This window comes from Ruditapes philippinarum, unplaced genomic scaffold, assembly GCF_026571515.1.
Source record: "Ruditapes philippinarum isolate M1 unplaced genomic scaffold, ASM2657151v2 ctg2053_1_1_1_1, whole genome shotgun sequence".
NCBI lineage: Eukaryota > Metazoa > Mollusca > Bivalvia > Venerida > Veneridae > Ruditapes > Ruditapes philippinarum.
Window position 1 is genome coordinate 43,168 of NW_026866502.1, and position 22,243 is coordinate 65,410.

The window sequence follows — 22,243 nt, forward strand, 5'->3', positions numbered from 1 at the left end:
GTTTAGATCTCACTATAGATTTTAGGATATAAAATTAATAACAACACATGAACATAAGTAAATTGTTTGTACTTATCAACATTTAGGCTCACCCCGCCTTCATCAGGATATTTTTTATAGAAAGAATATAAATCATTTTCAGTAAACTAGTAAAGTGTGCAATATGTTATGATGAAGATAGAATATGATATATGTGAGTGTTGTATATACATGATATAGAGTTACAAGATGTATGTCAAGTTCTGCTGATAAGCTTTGCCATATTTTGAAATTCACCTAGTCATGATCTTATACATTATCATCTTGAATTTACTCTATACTTTTTATCATAATTCAATATGGAAAACACGTAAAATGATGAGTAGAAATAGTAAAACAATTAATTAACTTCAACTGAATATTAGGCCTTAAGAAGAACTACCAAGTATTTGTCATCAGTAAAATTTAAAGTTTTGTAATAAATCTGTCCCAAAATTATCTACCACCAACAACCTGTCTCTCCACTCCAAACAATGGTGATTGAAAGAGGTACATAGTAAATTCAGAATGGTTTTGTTAAAGTCAAGATGATTCAAGATGTTTGTTTTGAATGTTCTTGTTTTTTCTTAAATGTACTATAATGTATATAATTTCAGCTTGTTTTCTATAATGTGTAATAATTATGTAAGGGTTGTAAATTTAACCATGACACATAGTGTTTTGTTTTATCATTGTTAATTTTATCATTAATTTTAGATGGTCTTTCTCGGTGTTAAGATATAACTATTGCAAAATGGAGTTGAAGTATTTCAAGAGTATATGGTTCGAGGTTATAAAGACATTCTCCAAGCTCAAACTCAGATTCGAGGCATCTGATTGGTCAGAAACTGTCACAGAATGTACACTGACCAATGAAAATCCTGAAATCTAAGGCATGTCCTAGTAAAATGTTTTATAACCTTGTGGCCAGTTTTCCTTGTCATGTTTTTTATTAGAACAAGGTGTATTGTGTCATAATTAAACATGTTAGTTTACTTAATGTGATTCTTTAAGGTTAATAGCATATCATGACTAGCTATTTTTATATGAAATTTCAATTGATCACATATAATTATCATTTAAATCTTAACTGTTTTTATCAAAATCTGAATGTTTTAGTTAAGTTTAATCATCATTATTTTTTGTGATATACTTGTAAATCTTATAATGTGTGTTTCATGTTTCATTTTTGGTGATGTGAATACAAAGTATTTTATTTTTGTAAGTTAACATCCTTCATTGTTGTGAGATATTTATATTGTTATCTTTTATAACTATACCAGATTTTTTTTATAAACAATGAAGGCCTAAAAGTTTTATCAAGTTTTTTTTTAATAAAACATAATTGGCAATATGATGTCTAATTATTGGTTCTTTGGTGAAGATAAATAAATTTTGTATTTTGTTACAGGTTGGATTGTAAATATTTGTATTATATTCCTGATTTCATGTATTTTTTTCATTGTTCTAATACTCATAAATCATTTGATTAATTCATGGTGCTAATTGGTTACTAAACATGTACATGGACGTATTTCATTGTGTGTCATTTTGCTTTATAAGGTAAGTCTCATAAAATATTTATTATTCATAAGTTTTCTAATAACTTTACTTATATGACTGGATAACTTCTAGATGTGACCATCAGCCTTCATATTGTCATAGCTTGCAGAAAGTTAAGGTTAAACTACATACACCTTGTGTGGAACTAATGATTTGAGCCGCGTCATGACAAAACCAACATAATGGGTTTGCGACCAGCATGGATCCAGACCAGCCTGCGCATCCGCGCAGTCTGATCAGGATCCATGCTGTTCGCTATCAGTTTCTCTATTTGTTAGAGAGTTTGTAAGCGAACAACATGGATCCTGATCAGACTGCGCGGATGCGCAGGCTGGTCTGGATCCATGCTGGTCGCAAACGCACTGTTGGTTTTGTCATGACACGGCTCATTTTGTAAATTAGTAATGGTATGTAGAAAGTTTGCAAACCACATCTTGTGAAATTTGAGTATCATATCTTAAACCATATTGACGAAAATACTTTTGACGAAGTGTTTCATTAGAAATGTCTTTTTGTGTATGGAATATGAAAACTGCCACAAATGTTGTTAATAAGAAAATTTTTTGATGGTTCTTAACGATAGAAGTGAGTCATAAAGCCAATATGTGACTAATATATCTATAAATTGAATTATACATTATTTAAACATGCAATTCTAGAACTGTGGTCTTTATAATTGTTCTAAAGAATGTTAAAACGGTAATGAATTTAGTGCTAATTTTTTTTTTAAAGAGTATTAAATCTTTGATGTCAAGTTGTGGAATTTAGATGTGGTTTGTCAGTACTTTGTTTGTTGATTATTCTGTCCTATTCTTTATGCTCTGTTATCTTTTTTTTTACAAATTTGTTCCAATCAATTAGATTTTGCCAAAACTGAAGAGAAAATTAATTAGAAAGCTGTGTAAAGTAGATGCTAGTTTGTTTTATTTGATGATTAGTGGTAAAAAAACTATGAAGCAATTTTTTATATTCTATTTGTTTTTGTTAAAAGTTGAATTAGTTTATGCAGAGGTTACTGAGTGTCTGATTCTACAACCAGATTTTTTATTTCAAATAATCTGAAAAATGCAATGCATAATTTATAATGAAAATATTGTCAGGTACTGTGTCCCTTACAAATTGTTCTATTCTGGCCAGTAGATATATTTATTTATTTGTTCTGTGAACATAAGTATAATTACTGACAAAAATTGTATCATATAAATGGCCATATTTTACATACTTTGCATATTTTGCAGATAGTGTAGTTATGTAAGAAAATGTTATATTTTTATCTTGAGAAATCCAAATTTACATGATTGTTTGTACATAATCTTTGTTAAAAATATTAATGCTATAGGTTGTTGTTAACCCTTACCACTTCAAATATCTTAAATGGACTTGTCGATCTTTCAATCTGGACACATACATTCATCATCTTAATGGATGATTTCATATGTACTGACCGATTAGCGAACAGTGCAGACCATGATCAGATAGGACAGATGTGTCAGCTGTTGATTGTGGTCTGCACTGCTGGTATAGATAGAGCATGTTGCCCCCCCCCCCCAGCAGAATGAAGGTTAAAGGCACTGTTAGGGTCTCTTACAGGACCACTTTGTAGATTATATCTCATATTGAAAATTTAAATCATTTAAAGTAATGAAGTTATCTATCTAGCTTACTGAAGGTTGCATTGTGATTTTGAGTTTGCCTATACTATCTTCTTTTACTGTCTTCTTTGGGATTTTGTGGTGTAACCATAATGATGCTAAAGATTATGATTGTTATTAAATTTTTTATGCAGTTGCCATTTCTGTTGAACACAGGAAAAATGATATACTTTGTTGAAACATAATACTATGACTTATTAAAAAGTGGCTCAATTTCACACATACAGTACTAGATTATCTCGCTTTAGTACTTAGTTCTAGGTTCAAGATCAAGGTCACTGTTACTAAAAATAGAAAAATGGTTTCATGAAGATTGGCAATGATTGATTGTAAATATCATTGGTAGACAGCTGAAGCATCATTAAATATATGTCGAGTACAAATTTTCCTTCACACTATTAAGGTGGCACCTATAGTGATTGCTCTAGTTTTCAATACTTATTTAATTATTATGGTTGGTTAAAGTACACTTTCTATGATCATGAACTAAGACAGCTAGGGCTTCTAACCCACATTTCTAGAGCTGCGAGGCAGGTAGGTCCCTACTTCACCTGGTGTATGTGCAGATGTTAGTATGAATTTTAATAGCTGCCATTGTCATTGAATGTATCATGTTTTTAAATCCATCATTTGAAAACCATATTTAAGTTATTTTTAAAAAGATTTACAGTGGAAGTTTTGAAAATAGTATTTAATATTTATATGAAGCTGGTTTACATATAGTTTTTTACTCTGATGTTTGTAAATTTTCAATTTTTGTTAATACTGGAAGTTTGATTTCTGTCATGAAATGATGATAGCAATATTTGATAATGTTATAGTACTATTAAATCATGTTTACCATCATTCTTGTGTGAAGAATTTGTATATCATTAAAATATGATACATGTGTTCTGTGAATTTTATATATAAAACTGATTTTAGAAATGTTATACTTTGAAATGGCCTATGATATCACTGTATTGTAGTTTTCAATCGGATGGTTACTAATACATTTTAGAAATATTATGTTGTTTCAAAGTGTTCAACATTTTTTACCCTGCCAAAGACATATATTTGTTTTATCTACTTTTGTTTCTATAGCATCCATCCATCACAATTTGACTGGAGAATAAGATTTAAACTATTTCTAATAGAATGCCAAAATTCTCTTATAGTTACATCTTACTGAGAAGAAATATAGTGCCTAAGAATCATACAACTTTAGAAAATTTTGAAGTTACTGCCATTTGAATTTGTTCATACTTAATTTATACTTAATTTAATTTTTCTCTGGAGTTCTTGCCCTTTGCATGTTTTCAAACTTTATTTTGTTTGGGGCAAAACAAAAAAAGTATCACTTGTATCAATTTGAAAATAAGCATATAGATTGATCTTATGGAGGAAAAAGTTCAATGAATGAAAGCAAGAACTCTATTTTGTAAATTTTGAGTTATTGCCCTTAGTATTTTCTCATCGATGATGCTAAATTTTAATTGAGTGTATAGTTTAAAGAAAGGATTCAATGAATTAAATTATTTCAGGATAAACATGCTTTCACTTCACTCCTAATATTGTAATTTTCATAGTAATATTTGTCAAATGAATGACAAATTAGCATTAAATGATGTCTTGAATAATGTCCTAATGTTTATATATTTAAGAAAGATGACCTTTTGCTTGAAACCGCTAAATTTTGTGTGATTTGTACAGGAATAAAGGTTTGAGTTCCTTCAAGTGATTTGTATCTTTAGGTAGGAATATAAATCAACTTATCTGTTAATTTTCATTTCATTCTGTTGATTTAAGAGCACAGTTTATCATCAAGTAATTACATGTATCAATGATTTTTATGCCCCCATTTTGAAAAAAAGGGGGTATATTGCTTTGCACTTGTCGGTCCGTCGGTCCGTCGGTCCGTCGGTCCGTAGACCAAATGGTTTCCGAGTGATAACTAAAGAACCCTTAGGCCTAGGAACTTCAAACTTGGTATGGTGATTGGTCATGACCAGTAGATGACCCCTATTGATTTTGGGGTCAAGGGGTCAAAGGTCAAGGTCACATTGACCTTGAAAGCAAAAACGGTTTCCGAGCAATAACTAAAGAACCTTAAGGCCTAGGAACTTCAAACTTGGTATGGTGATTGGTCATGACCAGTAGATGACCCCTATTGATTTTGGGGTCAAGGGGTCAAAGGTCAAGGTCACATTGACCTTGAAAGCAAAAACGGTTTCCGATCAATAACTAAAGAACCTTAAGGCCTAGGAACTTCAAACTTGGTATGGTGATTGGTCATGACCAGTAGATGACCCCTATTGATTTTGGGGTCAAGGGGTCAAAGGTCAAGGTCACATTGACCTTGAAAGCAAAAACGGTTTCCGATCAATAACTAAAGAACCTTAAGGCCTAGGAACTTCAAACTTGGTATGGTGATTGGTCATGACCAGTAGATGACCCCTATTGATTTTGGGGTCAAGGGGTCAAAGGTCAAGGTCACATTGACCTTGAAAGCAAAAACGGTTTCCGATCAATAACTAAAGAACCTTAAGGCCTAGGAACTTCAAACTTGGTATGGTGATTGGTCATGACCAGTAGATGACCCCTATTGATTTTGGGGTCAAGGGGTCAAAGGTCAAGGTCACATTGACCTTGAAAGCAAAAACGGTTTCCGATCAATAACTAAAGAACCTTAAGGCCTAGGAACTTCAAACTTGGTATGGTGATTGGTCATGACCAGTAGATGACCCCTATTGATTTTGGGGTCAAGGGGTCAAAGGTCAAGGTCACATTGACCTTGAAAGCAAAAACGGTTTCCGATCAATAACTAAAGAACCTTAAGGCCTAGGAACTTCAAACTTGGTATGGTGATTGGTCATGACCAGTAGATGACCCCTATTGATTTTGGGGTCAAGGGGTCAAAGGTCAAGGTCACATTGACCTTGAAAGCAAAAACGGTTTCCGATCAATAACTAAAGAACCTTAAGGCCTAGGAACTTCAAACTTGGTATGGTGATTGGTCATGACCAGTAGATGACCCCTATTGATTTTGGGGTCAAGGGGTCAAAGGTCAAGGTCACATTGACCTTGAAAGCAAAAACGGTTTCCGATCAATAACTAAAGAACCTTAAGGCCTAGGAACTTCAAACTTGGTATGGTGATTGGTCATGACCAGTAGATGACCCCTATTGATTTTGGGGTCAAGGGGTCAAAGGTCAAGGTCACATTGACCTTGAAAGCAAAAAACGGTTTCCGATCAATAACTAAAGAACCTTAAGGCCTAGGAACTTCAAACTTGGTATGGTGATTGGTCATGACCAGTAGATGACCCCTATTGATTTTGGGGTCAAGGGGTCAAAGGTCAAGGTCACATTGACCTTGAAAGCAAAAACGGTTTCCGATCAATAACTAAAGAACCTTGAGGCCTAGGAACTTCAAACTTGGTATGGTGATTGGTCATGATCAATAGATGACCCCTATTGATTTTGGGGTCAAGGGGTCAAAGGTCAAGGTCACATTGACCTTGTAAGCAAAAACGGTTTCTGATCAATAACTAAAGAACCTTAAGGCCTAGGAACTTCAAACTTGGTATGGTGATTGGTCATGATCAGTAAATGACCCCTATTGATTTTGGGGTCAAGGGGTCAAAGGTCAAGGTCACATTGACCTTGTAGGTAAAAACGGTTTCCGATCAATTAACTAAAAACGCTTAGGCCTAGGAACTTCAAACTTTGTGTGATGATTGGTCATGACCAGCAGATGACCCCTATTGAGTTTTAGGTTAAGGGGTCAAAGGTCAAGGTCACATTGACCTTTTAAGTAAAAACGGTTTCTGATCAATAATTCAAGAACGCTTAGGCCTAGGAACTTCAAACTTGGCATGGTGATTGGTCATGACCAGCTGATGACCCCTATTGATTTTGGGGTCAAAGGTCAAGGTCACATTGACCTTGTATGTTAAGACGGTTTCCGATCAATAATAAGAGAACCCTTAGGCCTAAGAACTTCAAACTTGGCATGGTGATTGGTCATGACCAGCAGATGACCCCTATTGATTTTGGGGTCAAGGGGTCAAAGGTCAAGGTCACATTGACCTTGTAGGTAAAAACGGTTTCTGATCAATTTACTAAAAACGCCAAGGCCTAGGAACTTCAAACTTTGTTTGATGATTGGTCGTGACCAGCAGATGACCCCTATTGAGTTTTGGGTCAAGGGGTCAAAGGTCAAGGTCATGACCAGTAGATACTTTATAACCCTTATTAATTGTTTGATCACTGGGTCAGAAGTCATGCATAATAACCTTATCACATGACTAATTGGCTGCTGATAGGGGGCATACATGTTTTACAAACATATCTTGTTTTATCATAGAGCTTAAAATGATATTTGAAAAATATATCTAACGTTGAAATGAAAATGTTTTGTATTACACTAACATTGTGGTGGAGTAATTATTTTAAATTTCCACTAGTCATTGAGCGATACATCACATATTCATTTAAACCATTAAATCTTCTAATTTTCATTAATATGTTGTTTGTTTTTTTATTTCAAATGTTCATTAAATCATTAACAGTCTGACATAATTTCCAGTTATTGGATATTTTGAGAGAGAAAAAATGTTTCAATAACTTTATGTGTAATAATAAAATCTGCATGTATCTCATGCTGTTGATTAGCTTTTGTTTAATTGCAAGCTAGATTACTATCATCATCTACTTTATATGTAAATGTTGGTGATATTTTGCTGATGTCAGCTAAAATGTTTATGATACCAAGGTGTTATTATATCTCCTGTTCAGAAATAAAATCTATTGCGCAACATAACTGTGTTTTTATATATGTCCTCTTAGTGTTTCAGTGTAGATTTGGCACTTGGCACTTTATCCACTCTGTGTGAATATAGAATAATACATTCTATCTGGCCACGGTTTTTTTGTGTCGCCTTGAAAAAAGGTGACGGGTTACTTTTGTCGTCGGCGGCGTCCCCTTAGGCTTGTCCGGAGCATAACTCAGTCAATATATTTCTGACTCCAATCTTGGTATGCATGCTTCTTATAATGACCGAAGTGCAGTGCACAAGAATTTTTTACTCTGTACTTAATTTTGTAGTTATTGCCCTTTGTTAATTTTAGCTCACTTTACGACAATGCTTTTGTGATGGCCCTATGACCATCATCCTTGCATCAACAATTTCTTTAAACAACTTCGCCTCCTTAACCACTAGGCCAAATTTGTTGAAACTGCAGGGATGTTCCTTGCATGAAGCTCTACTCAGTGAATTAAATTCCATAAATAACTCTGGTTGCCATGGCAACCGAAAGATTTTTTTTACAAATAATCTTTAACAAATAAAATCCCTAGGGTCAAAATTGGTCCCATCCCAGGGGGTCATTGATATTTTCCTTACATATACATATGATATGTATAGTGAAATTTAAAAAAAATGTTCTTGTGAAAATCTAAAAGAGCTAGAGCATAGATATTTGGCATAAAACATGTGGATGTCTACCAAGTTTGTTCAAATAAAAGCTTTAAGGTAAAAATTGGCCCGGCCCAGGGGTTATTGATTGATTTTCTGTATATGTACAAAGTAAAAACTTTTTGAAAATCCAAAAGAGGTACAGCTTAGATATTTGGCATGAAACATCTTCTGGTGGCTGTCATTGATTTTCCTTATATGTATCACGGATTTATATTACATGTAATATAAATCCGTGTATGTATATAGTAAAAACTTGTAAAAATCTTCTTGTGACAATCCAAAAGCACTATACATGTAGATTAAATATTTGGCATGACACATCTTCTAGTGGATGTCTAACATGTTTGTTCAAATAAATGTCCGAGGGTCATAATTGGCCCCGCCCCAATGGTCATTGATTTTCCTTATATGTACATAGTAAAAACTAAAACTAAAATATTGTAAAAATCCAAGAGCTAGAGCTTAGATATCTGGCATGAAATATCTTCATTGATTTTCCTTATATATATATATACATTTAATTTTTATTGATCTAGTAAAATTTCAAAAAATCTTCCTGTGAAAATCCAAAAGGGCTGAGCTTATTTGGCCTAAAACATCTTCTAGTGGATGTCTACCAAGTTTGTTTAAATGAAAGCCCTAGGGTCAAAATTGGCCCCGCCCCAGGGGGTCATTGAATATTCCTTATATGTACTGTAAATCTGGTATTTTTCACGATGTTTCACAAGCTGAACTGTTTGATAAAATGGCTGCTAGAGCTAAAATTTGTGACAGTGTACAAATATTGTTCAAATTAAGCTGTCTCTTGTTTTCAAATTGTGCTTCTGGGTGAAAAGGGGCTCCACTTTGACCTTTTGACCAGGTGAGCGATCAGTTCAAATGTCACTTAAGTTAAAGGTGCATGTACTTTGTAACAGCAGTGTTTATAAATAACCTATGTTTAAGAAGAAAATGCCTAAGTGACAGCTATACTCACATCCGACTCGCGGAGTTCTAGTGTTTGCTAAATTTTAATATTTTTATCCTTCCGGTGATATTAGAATAGATATTTCCTGTCTACAGACAGAACAAGAAGGAGGGTAAACATTATAAATGTCAACAACATGATCAATACTGACTTTGTAAAATCTGTAAACAGTTACAAAACTTGGATTTCCGAGGCTATCAACAAGTGAGACATTTTATTGTCCGCTCACTAAATTTATCGGAACTTGTCATAGAGTTATTTGAATGAGGGCTACAATCGCACTATCCTCTTGATAAAGATTTTGTCAATGTTGATTTGATCTGGTACTTTTAAGTCATATTTAAGTGTAATCGCTCTAAACATCAGCTGATTAGAATTAAAAATGAAAATGAATTTGAGTTTTTTAATTATTATAGTACTTTTGGAATTATTTGAAGTAAGTTTTGAAAGCACACAAACAACTGACCAAGGTGGGTATTGTATTACTAGTAGTGTCATTTAAATTTTGTTAATATAAGTCTTAGTACTTCCGTTACAAAATGTTGCACTTATCTTTTTTTTCTTAAATCAAAATGAAAAAAATGGAATCGTAATGAACCAAAACGGCAATATTCTAATGTTGTAGGCTTGGTGATTGAACCTGTTCATTACTGCAATGTGAAAGCTCTACCGCTCGCTTAATCAACATATGAATTATTTATATAAAAAAATAGCTCCATTGTTTATGACTTTTATAATAATGGTATTCAAAATTTTGTTAAATCAGTATTGAAATATTTTTAAAAAAATCACTGATCAAGTGATTGCTGACGAAACTCCACCAATGAAAGGATTTTATGTACTTGTGTTTTGCTTGTTTTTTAATCCATATAAATTGTGATGTTTGTTTGTTTGTTTCTTTTTACGCCTTTTCCCAACAGTATTTCAGTCATATAGGCGGGTAGTTTCCTAACCATCGTTCCTGGAGAGTTACACCAGTACTAGACTACCTTCCTCCGTGCTAAATTACCAATCATTTCCGTGGGATCGAACCCACGCCAGAGAGGTAACTGGACCCTAACCCCTCGAGCACGGAGGCGGTGATGTAAAATAATGAATGTTTGTAAATTTGCAAAGTTAAATATTTTAAAAATAAATCAAATATGACCGAAAGTAACAGGTGCTTGTGCTCGCAATAAACCATACACATTGAATTGTATAGACTCGCAATAAACCATACATATTGAATTATATAGACTCGCAATAGATTATACAGTATATTCTGCTTACCAACTGTGCTTCAGCTGACCGTTCATGGATAGCTTGATTGTTTAGCAAGAGTGAATTTCATTTTATCATACATTTATTCTCAATTATATCTATTTATTATTATATGAGTTTAGTGATAAACTTTTATTTGCTTATCTATTCTTTATATTAAATTGTCGTATGCGTCATATACATTTACTCTTATTTTCTTCAAGTTTCAAGAGTTTATTCAAGAAACTTGAAACTCTTATTTTCATCGGAAATGTTTTCTTACTTATGCTTTGCTAGAATAACAATTTGCCTCGGATAAGTTTTTTATTTGTCCAACAATCCTGTCTTCTTACCTCTTACGCCTATAAGAAGATTTTTTTTGAAGAAACCCTTGTACTAATTCGGGTTTTGAAAATTTTGAATTTCGTTCTTCGAGCTGGCTCGAAATTCAACTAAATAAATAAATAAATACTTTAAATATGTAGCTTATATATTAATCTATTAACTGCACATTGAAGTATTCATTAATTGATTTATCGATACTTTTATTTGTAAACTATAAACCGTGCACGGTGAGGTCAGAAAATAAAATGATTTTAGCGTTACGGTTTAATATGGAACAATTTTATTCGAACTTTGTGTGAGCGCTTTTGATTGTAACAGGAAATTGGCAAAAGTTGATACCGAAGGATGAAGGATTACAAGTGTTTCCTGTAAATTGTTCTTACATTCGTACTTAATACATTATATATTTTTTGTTGTCAAATTGGAATGGCGATGTAAATGTATGGATGGAGTGATTATACAAACTGTGTAGCCAAACAGTTAATATTACGTTAGTACGGGATCATTATATCAATTGATCTGCTGCTCGCTCGAGTGAATTAATTCTTCATAGTTTTCTCCCACGATGCATTTATAACATCCTTCTTCCCCGTTCAACGCAAATCTTTCATTTCAAATTAACCTTTAATTTAAGCATTATGCAATTTTAAGCCATTTAAGGAACTCTTTTATGTTTATACTTATTCGAGTTAATAAAGGTAAATTTTCCCAGAGGATTGATAAGGACATCGGGTTATTGAAAATAAGGAATTGTAACGTTAATTGATTTATCGGTGGTTTGACATTTCCTCCTGTTATATGGGCATATGAATTCCTATGTGCACCAAAGATGTTGTTTAGTAAAATGACTGAGAATATTTTGTTTTCGGATTTTATATTTCTTCTGATTCCGAAGTTATTTCATATTTGTTGCGGTGTTCACGGTATTTCTTTTTTTAATGAATTGTCTGCTTAGTTTTCAACTCATATTGTTGTTTTTATTTGATAGATGATTTTCGTCTTATGGTAGGTATAAACTTAACGGAAATCAATTCAAAAATAGATTTTGAAGAATAGAGGACAAGAAGTATTTACATAACTAAATAAATTAAATATATTTATTAAATCTGATAAATAAATTTAAAAAATAAATGAGGAATACAATAAGAAAATAAGCGATGAAGGTACGATGAAGGCACGTATGAAGTAAAATATCCATCCACAAAAAGTAATATAAAATATCGAATGAATATTTCAATTTTATATATCAACACTTATTTTCAAATAATCGATCCTTTTTTATATATCTGACATCATTATTTACTCACACCGATCTTGTCTTCTGATGAAATCTCATATGATAAATTCTTGTTGTCGTGGATACGGAACATGGACAGTCTCGTCATGTAATATGTAAAACAGACATATAAACCATTGCTTCATCAATTATTATATCTTATAATTGGAAAGAAAGAAATAAATCGTATAATTATGTTAAATAAAAATAGGTAACATAAAATCTTATTCAAGCTTTTTAAAAAACAAATCATAGACTTATCAGGAATTGTTTCGTGTAATACATGTTTTTTTTATTATATAACAGTTCCATTGCTGACTTACAATCTAACATGTGACACCAATACGCACTTATGTTACCAAGGATTTGCAAGCAAGGTTACATATTCCGAGGCATGGATGAGATGTCATTCACTAGGCATGCACCTGGCCATGCCACGAACACAACACCAAATAGACTTTGTCCGTAATAATATAACTGGGTAAGGTTTTTAAAATATTTAACATAAAGGAACTGCAAAAACATAAAATTAGAAATTTAACATAGATCAAAGTAGAATCATAAAATTAAAAATATGAAAAAGGATGATCAAGAAATATACTAAACATTTAATTTAAAATTTGATTTTTTTTCTGCGATTCTTAGCCCGCTTTAAGTGAAAAACGTTACAACGCTTTTCATTTTATGATTAGCGAAGGCCCTTAAGGTTTTGTTGTTTTTAGAGCAATGGTAAGATACAAGAACGATATGACCTTTTGTGTTTGTCATTGAATTTAAAGTTAATATTTGAAACGAGTTTCAATCCAATTTTGCATAAAATTACTAAAATTTACTTAAAACAATTGCTATATTATAACAGAAATTGCTGTTCGGGAGCTTTCTTCGTCAGTGACATACACCGATTTTAAAAATGATGTATCAATTCGACGAATAACTCCCCATCATGAAGTTTTTCCTATTACCGTTACTTCTTTTGTAACAAACTCTACAATGGTTGTCACATTTGTCACAAATAAGGAAGTGTTCAATTTGAATGTTTGGTATTTTCTTCAGTGAAAGAATTAAAATTTGTTCATTTTGGACTTTCAATGGCCTTAGCAGACCATTTATCACTGTCCATGAACATCGATTAAAAGTATCACAACAGAATTTAAGTAATTGTGATGGCCTCAGACCAACTAAGATAGAAAGATGACGTTGATGATGATATTGATGATCATGGTGGTGATGGTGGTGGTGGTTGTGGTGGTGATGATAATGATGATGATGATGATGATGATGATGATGCATACTTTGAGCACTGTCCTAGGCTTAAGTAAACAGTACGCTGTGACAGTGTCTTAAAACACACTTTACGCATGTGTAATATTATAAAAGGAGATATTATAATATAGAATAGGCAGCTTTGAGCAATGCTCCTCGGAGACCCACATTTATTCAACGAGAGCTATATACGGCGTAACAAGACATGTTAAAATTAGAAGCTTAACCTACTTAAAAAGATGCGATGACTTTATATTTTAAAACATTTTAGATTGCAAGGATTATTAACAATAATTATTTAGCACTAAAACATTTAGAAACATAGATACATTGAATCGAATGCTGTGTATGATTTGTCGTAAACAGTTTTAGTTTCATTCTCCAGAAACTCTTCTCGGAGGAAGTTACAATTCGAGAACAATATATCAAGTATTCCATCCCATTTCCTATCATGTATATTAGCTATATTATAGATTCATTTACTATTTTCATATTTCATTAATTGCACTTGTATTCCCACTGCAGCTCGTTTATGACTTATTAAATCTAAAATATGTTGTTGTTGTTGTTTTTATATAAATCAGGACTAATGACCATGAGACTGTTTGGATTGGACTTTACGCTAACAAGACATTAAACAATTGGATATGGCAAGACCACATAGGTTTAGAATACACTGGTGTAACATCGTGGAGAACCGGTAAATTAACAACTCACTATCTTTACTTAAGTTTCATTGTGGAAAACCCATTGATTGGCAACAGAAATTAAAAAAAACAAAAACATTTTAGATGATTATTATTGTTACATGGTGGAAAACTCTCGATCGTTAGACATATTCCTAACATATTCTATTACACTTTGCTCACATGCTACCATATAAAGAAGGTTCGCGTAACGTTTATATCGTGAAAACCAAGAAAAGGTGCTCTGAACTTGTTACTTCAGTATCAACATACATGTACATAGCATTTTAAAGGTCATTATGCAACATCATAAAGCTTAGGATCAGTATGTAGCACCGTTAAGATCAATATGTAACACTGTAAAAGTCAGTATGTAACACCGAAAAGGTCATTATGTAACATCATAAAGCTTAGGGTCAGTATGTAGCACCGTTAAGATCAATATGTAACACCGTAAAAGTCAGTATGTAACACCGAAAACACGAGTATACGTATATATTCTGCAGGATACCCGACTCTATCAAGGAAAAAAAGAGCTAAGGAGAAAAGTAAGGCAAAGTCAGCAACAAGTACCAGCGCTTTCTGTGTACAGATGGACATAAATGGATGGGCCAATGACGCCTGTTTATCCACTTACGAGTATATTTGCCAAACATACACAAACGGTGAGTTAAATCTTCTTGAAAGTAAAGTAAGAGCATATCATTTCTTTTTCATAATGTGCCCTGACTATAGCAGGTGTGAGAAGTTGTAGATCTGTTTGGGGCAACATTCTCTACACATGCTAACGAACACTAAATCGGTACATCTGTGTCATCTAATCATATTCTGCACTGTTCTTTATTCAGTCAATTCATTTGGAAGTTTTCTCTAAAAATGATTCACGATTGTATCAAGATATAATCCAGATTTAAAGATGATATATCTAGAAAGTAAAATACTACATTGGTTATTATAAAAAAAAGTTAAAGTCATCTTCGAAAATAAACATTCAGATAAAGGTATATTTCTTGACCTTTTCCTGTTTTTTCTTCTGCTTTTTGAGATTTTAAATGTTTAAAATAAATGACAAACTGTTTAAATTGTGCTTGCTTATATTTCAACGGCAATTCTAATTAGTCTAAACGTAGTCTAAGTTAATTATCAAGTTCCTGCTCTGACTGCAAGGTTGTACTTTGAATATGAAATTGTATTTTTTATGCAACATTTTACAGGTTGCACAGCTGATGCACCTTATGTTCTTGAGAACAACTGTTACCAGCTGGTCACCGCAAACACTACTGTATTAGAAGCAATGTCATTATGCTCGAGTTCTGGAGGGGATTTAGTCATGCCGAAAACTGACCAGATTAACGACTATATTTACGACATCAATTACGAGTAATATTTTATATTTACTTGATTTAAGGGACTCTACTGCAGTTTTTTCTTACAATATTTTTTAAAAATATTTTTTCGAGATTAATGTTCCATTTGATGAAGACCAATAATTTTTGTACAAAAAAAATCAGATCAATCGCCCACTCCATTTTTTTTACAGAAAAGTTATTTCAATTGTGAAAAATGATGGCTGCACCGCTTTTCACTCAGAATGACTCAAAATGGGCTAAGGGTAGCACAAAATGTGATTTTTAGGTTATTTCCTTTTACAATTCCCTTCAAATAAAAAAGTCTAGAAAATCTGTTGACAATGAAACACGTACATCAGGTACATGTATGTCTGAAACAGTCATCACTTTCTCATTGTGCGTTTACTTGTTAAAAAAGTAACGGTAGTTTCATCAGTTAACTGGTGCTTTATAACATAAAAATGATGGTGTAACGCCGCAAGCCTTCAAATTGCAGCAATGTTCAAATTCGACGACTCGAGGTTTGTTTACATGACTTTATTAAATGTAAATTATAATTATTTTCATGATGTTCACATGTATATCGATGACAAAAATATATAGAATTAACAATTCAACTGGAAAATAAAGCTGGTTACTTTATTTGATATTTCTATTTCTATAGTAATATAAATGTCTTGTACCAGGGAATATGAGGAAAACAATTTATATACAAGTTTTTTATGTTGAAGTTACCTTTATAAAAATATATTATTATAAAATTATAATTCCTTACAACGCATTAAGTGTACAAGATAAACAGAAATAAAAAATGAATTAAATATTCATACATATTTAGTGCTGTGGGAACGTGGATTGGTTTATACAGACCGGAAGGAAACGAGACTATTCCCTTCCAATGGTTTGATGGCGACTCCATTACTGAAGAGTATTTGAACAGAAGTGTGACACACGGTAAGAAATATTACATAATAATTTAATCTAGAATGCTATTAAATGAATTATAAAGTGTTATGGTGGCTGATTTGAAACACTTTTGTGCATCGTGTTGTCGCTAGTGACAGCACGAGGAAGCGCAAAACGGCGCGTTGTCGGAATTTCGTCTTGTGGTCCTGTCGCTAACGATGCACGTCAAACGGCGCGTTGCCGTGCGGCGTGTTGTCGCGATGTCACATTGTCGCTTGGCTCAAAACGGAGAATTGGCTATTTGTATATAAATATATAATATCAGTTATAAAGATTGTTGACAGGTTATATGGCCCTATATAAACGGCTATTTGTAAATATGATCCGAGCCGCTAGGCGAGGGTTATATTGCAAACAGCAGTTTATATACAGTCATAATTATAACATGTCAACAATCTTTATAACGAATTTAAAATACAGCAAGCATCATTTTTTAGAGAAAAAAAGTAAGATTTCTTCATGAATCGACAGCAGCCATGTATATAAAATTTTATAATACTGCACGTTTGTAACGTCATTTTTCATTGGATAATCGTGACGTTTATATAGTTTTATATACACGGCTGCTGTCGATTCATGGTGAAATCTTATTTTTTTCTCTAAAAAGGATGCTTGTTGTATTATAAATTCGTTATAAAGATTGTTGACAGGTTATATGGCCGTATATAAACGGCTGTTTGCAATATAACCCTCGCCTTACGGCTCGGGTTATATTTACAAATAGCCGTTTATATAGGGCCATATAACCTGTCAACGATCTTTATAACTAATAATATAAACATCACGATTATCCAATGAAAAGCGACGTTAGAAACGTGCAGTATTATAGATATATTATATACATATAAGCCGTGCTTCGCTAGCCTAGCGACTTAGCGATCACGCGCCGTTTTACGCGTTTCGCTAGCGACAATACGATAAGACGAAAAGGCGATAACAATAAAGGTTGTGTTGTCGCTATCGACAACGCAACGCCCAAAGTGTACCAAATTAGCCACCATACCATACATATTCTTTTGTGTACCTCAAATTGCTAAAAGGCTTCAGTAAAGTGATTTGTATCTTATGTCGGAGATATTTATTCAACGAATTGGCATGTTTTATTTTTCAGTGTCTGTGACAGTGCGGAGTGGTACGGAACCAGACCGCTATACGTACATGACGAGTTCCGGATACTGGAATACAGCTAACATTGAAGACAGAGACGATTTATCTTATATATGTGAATACCGTATACTTGCAGGTATTGATTAAGGGCTTTAATTAAAGTTTAATATATTTTTTACTAAGTCTTAACTTTCCTTTACTTATTTTTCTCATTCAACAAGCTCCACATAAACCCATACCTTTGTCATCGTTTACCCTTTGCAACAATGTGGATATATTCCTTAAATTGCATTTCCCTTAAATCACAATGCTCACTATTATAATTATTAAATACTTATCCTGTTTGAAAAGTAACAAAATGACTGACAGACATCATTTCATTTTATTATCAAACATTCAAATGTTTTGGTTGTTATCAGTTATTGTACCGAGCCCGATAGATCTACTGACAATTCGGATATTCCAAAACGAAAATGAGTGCTTTGAACAAAAGCTTGAACAATGATGATATTCAGTTAGTGCATCGGACAATAGTTACCTCATTTCTAGGCTGTATTATCTTGTATATCAACATAATGTTACAATCTAATAATATTGAACAGACATGATATATATAAATATGTGTTTGATGTTAAGACATGTACCAGATATAGAATCTAATACCATATACTTGCAGGTATTGATTAAGGGCTTTAATTAAAGTTTAATTTGGCATGGTTTTTTTTCAGTGTCTGTGACAGTGCGGAGTGGTACGGAACCAGACCGCTATACGTACATGATATCTAAATTATCGTATTTAACATGCATCCCCTTTGACAACTTGTGAATTGTTCAGTTTCAGTTCAAAGGTCTTTGCAAGATGACGTATCCCATTACAAAACAATATCCCGAGTTTACTTTACAAATTCACCTTATTTATCATTTTGTCCTCTTTGTCAGTAAAGTTTTGTGAATCCCGTTGTAGATTGTGGTACAATAGAGATTCGAAACGGAAGTACGATTTCCCAGAATACAACAGAAGGAAGTGTGCATGACGTCAATTGTGACGTTGGTTATTTTGCTGTTAATTCCACTACATCATGTCGTTCAAATGGCGAATGGTATCCAACTCCAACTTGTACTCCAGTGCAAGGTAAAGATGTTCAGATAAATATAATTATGTTAATAGCGAGCTCGACGAGCTGGCCCGAAGGGCCTGCTCGCAAAGCGAGCTTTACGGTAACGCGAGTACCTGCTAAGTGATGGTTTTGAAAACTTTCGTCCAAAGTAACAAATTCGACACATCGCAACCTTTCGAATTTAAAGATAACGATAAAAACTGAGGAATTCTGACTGAACACGGATGTGTAGACTGGTCACCCGCGCACGTCTATGGGAACCATAATTAGACAGGAAACCAGAATAACGGAAGCTGTGAAATATCGAAGAAAATTGAAGGCGCCATTTTGTTTGAAAAATCTGATAAATTAAAACAATTTTTTGTCGAATTTTGTTGTGAAAACTATCGAGAATGAAAGAAAATGGTCTTACTAAGAAAATGAATCCGAACACCAATATCTTTTATTCAGTCGTTAACGCTGCACAGACGTTTAAAGTATTGTTTACGTGACGTCACAATGTAGCGCCAAACAGCACCTAATGCATTACCTCCACTTTGAAGAGTACTCAAATAGACTAGAACTACTGTCAACCGCATTGAAACTGAGGGGCGCGGGTTCAAGCCCCAGAAGAGGCAACTTTTTTTTTCTTTCTTTTTTTTCTTTGAACATTATTTGTGTCTCTCAGATCACTCTCGATAAGGAAAAAGTGTTTCATTTTAATTATAAAATTAGTATTGGTATCTTTTGGCTAAATTGTGCCAAATTTATTATCAAATATGGTACCTGATATTTTCAAAGTCTAATAAAATAAAAACTAGACGGTAAAAGTATTTTATATTTGACAAGCGCATCCAATATACTTTTAAGAAAATTTATGCAAACCTTGAAAACAGCCCCTGATTTGAGAAAAGTTTAGGGATATTTTGAATTAGGCCCTCCAAGTAGAAAAATGATCAAACAACTACTTAAAATGGGTGGGGTAGGGTAACATTTATATACATATTTACATATTTTAAACATTTTGAGTAGAAAAAATAATTTTGCTGGGTCATTTGTTAGCTGAATGCTATTATTTGTTTCTAAAATATTTTCTATAGGAAAACATTATTACATAATTATTATATAATAGAATAATTAGAGTTTCTCATTTCTGAAAAAGAGCCCTTCTATTAGCCAAGTTTTACTTTAGAAAAATCTTCATAACTCGTAAAACATACGATAAACTTTGTTTAAATTTTGCATTCTTGTGTCTTTAAAGGTATATAAATGACCTATGTTGTCAATTTTATAGTTCCTTATAGTGCTCATTAGGGGTCTCCTACCTTAATGTCGCAAACATTTTAAGTCTTACGTTTATTTCACTTTAAATAATCTTTATTTCGCTTGAAAAATTATAGAGTGAAATAAAATAAACAAAGTTTTATCAACGTTTTTTAAAACTCGTTATTCATTTAACGACAGGGGCGGAGCCATATCTAACACAACTTACGTGTAACGTCACACGCACTCGTCTCTACATTTGAAATAAAAATGAGCGATTATTTCATACTATTTCACGTTAAAAGTACATCGAGCTCGCTTTGAGGCTTTGCCTTTTTCATATTAACAACAATGAGGTGGATTATGGATAATAAATCTTTAAATATCATACATTGAAAATATTTAACAAATTAATTTGATCTTTTGGGTGAAGTTAAAAAGGATTGTGTAGTAATTGCAGATTTGCTACATTTAGTCAGATTTATGTACATTTTTGCAACTTGAAGAACCAGATATATAATATCTTGTAGTGCGACCCATCTGCACTATATTTGCTTGTGAACATACATTTTTGTATGATTCATTTACCATACATGTATTTACTAAAATATTATCAAACTGAACTTAACGAACCAATTGGAATATAAAGCTGTGATATTTAATGATATTCAGATCAAAATGAATGAAATCATAGAACAATATATAGATCTATGCCTGTGTATTATTTTCAGCAGTGGTCGACTGTGGAACGCTTATAATTGATAACGGAAGTACAATATCTTACAATACAACAGAAGGAAATGCTCATGAAATCACGTGTAACTATGGTTACATACAGTCAAACTGTACAACACAGTGTCAGAGTGATGGATCCTGGTACCCTGTTCCGATATGCGTTCTTGGTTAGTTAAAAAAGGAATTCCACAATTTATAAATTGTATTTTCAAGAAACGTATATCTTACGGATATGTCGGAAAATATTTAGAAGATTACGTAAGATCTTTGTGTCTCTGTTATATAACAGGAATTTAAATAATTATTTAGACATTGCATCTACATTTGCCCTAATGTTTAAACAATTTATCAAATTATAAGTACTTAAGTTGTCGATCACGAGTATGACCTTTTAAGCATGGCTATATACAGAAATAATCTACATTGTACTTGTGTATTAGTTTTTAACATTTTCTGTTTTACAACTGATCATTTGCATTTCAGACACGACCGGGATATGTTCGTGTGAAACAGATAACTTTAATATCACAAACTTGGACGAAACTGTTAATGACATCATTAAGAACTTGACAATAAATCGAGCACAACTGTCTCGAACTAGGCGGAAACTGTCGTCTGCAGATGATGGCCGGGTGTCGTCCCAGTGTTTAGGCTGGTCAGGAATTGTACTACTAGCTGGCGTTTGTTTTGTTCTAGTGTCCAGCGACGTAATTAATCTACTTTCCTTGTTACTTGGAAGAACATGAGAAATACAGGCAGTTATAAACGATTAGCTTTCGTATCCAATAACAATATAATGCTAATAATATGTTATATATATATGTGTGTTAATATATGTGTTTTAAATATAGTAAAAATGAACGTTTCTTATGTAATATATATATATTTTTTAATTCCCCTCAGTTCTAGACTAGAATAACTAACCACGAATGTTATGCACACCTTAATTTAATTATATATTCTGAGCGAGCTTGTACACGTAAATAAGGGGTTTCATTACATTCCTATGGTGTGATACACGGTCTACTAATTTTTTGCTAGAATGACGTGGCTTGGCTTACCATCTTATTTAAATAATTATCTTGACTACCTCAATGCCAGGTAAAAAGAGATCAGTTATACTATTACAGTAGAACTACTTTCCCAGAAAAATATCTACTAACGTAATTTGCATCCACATTAATTTGTTTAATACTCGATGCTCTCTATTTTAATATTGTATTATGTACAATGTAACGTACGTGGTTCAAGCTGAT

The 22,243-nt window shown here is 32.8% G+C and overlaps 1 protein-coding gene across 1 annotated transcript; it reads left to right on the plus strand.

The window, feature by feature from the left end:
* The first annotated feature begins 772 nt into the window (after positions 1-772).
* Positions 773-22,197, plus strand: LOC132732675 (uncharacterized). Its single transcript, XM_060719148.1, has 9 exons — positions 773-858; positions 14,369-14,484; positions 14,977-15,135; positions 15,685-15,850; positions 16,658-16,773; positions 17,897-18,028; positions 18,857-19,024; positions 20,984-21,154; positions 21,471-22,197. The coding sequence occupies exons 1-9, from the start codon at positions 773-775 to the stop codon at positions 21,731-21,733; spliced, it is 1,377 nt and encodes a 458-aa protein (XP_060575131.1). The 3' UTR covers positions 21,734-22,197.
* Positions 22,198-22,243: the final 46 nt, after the last annotated feature.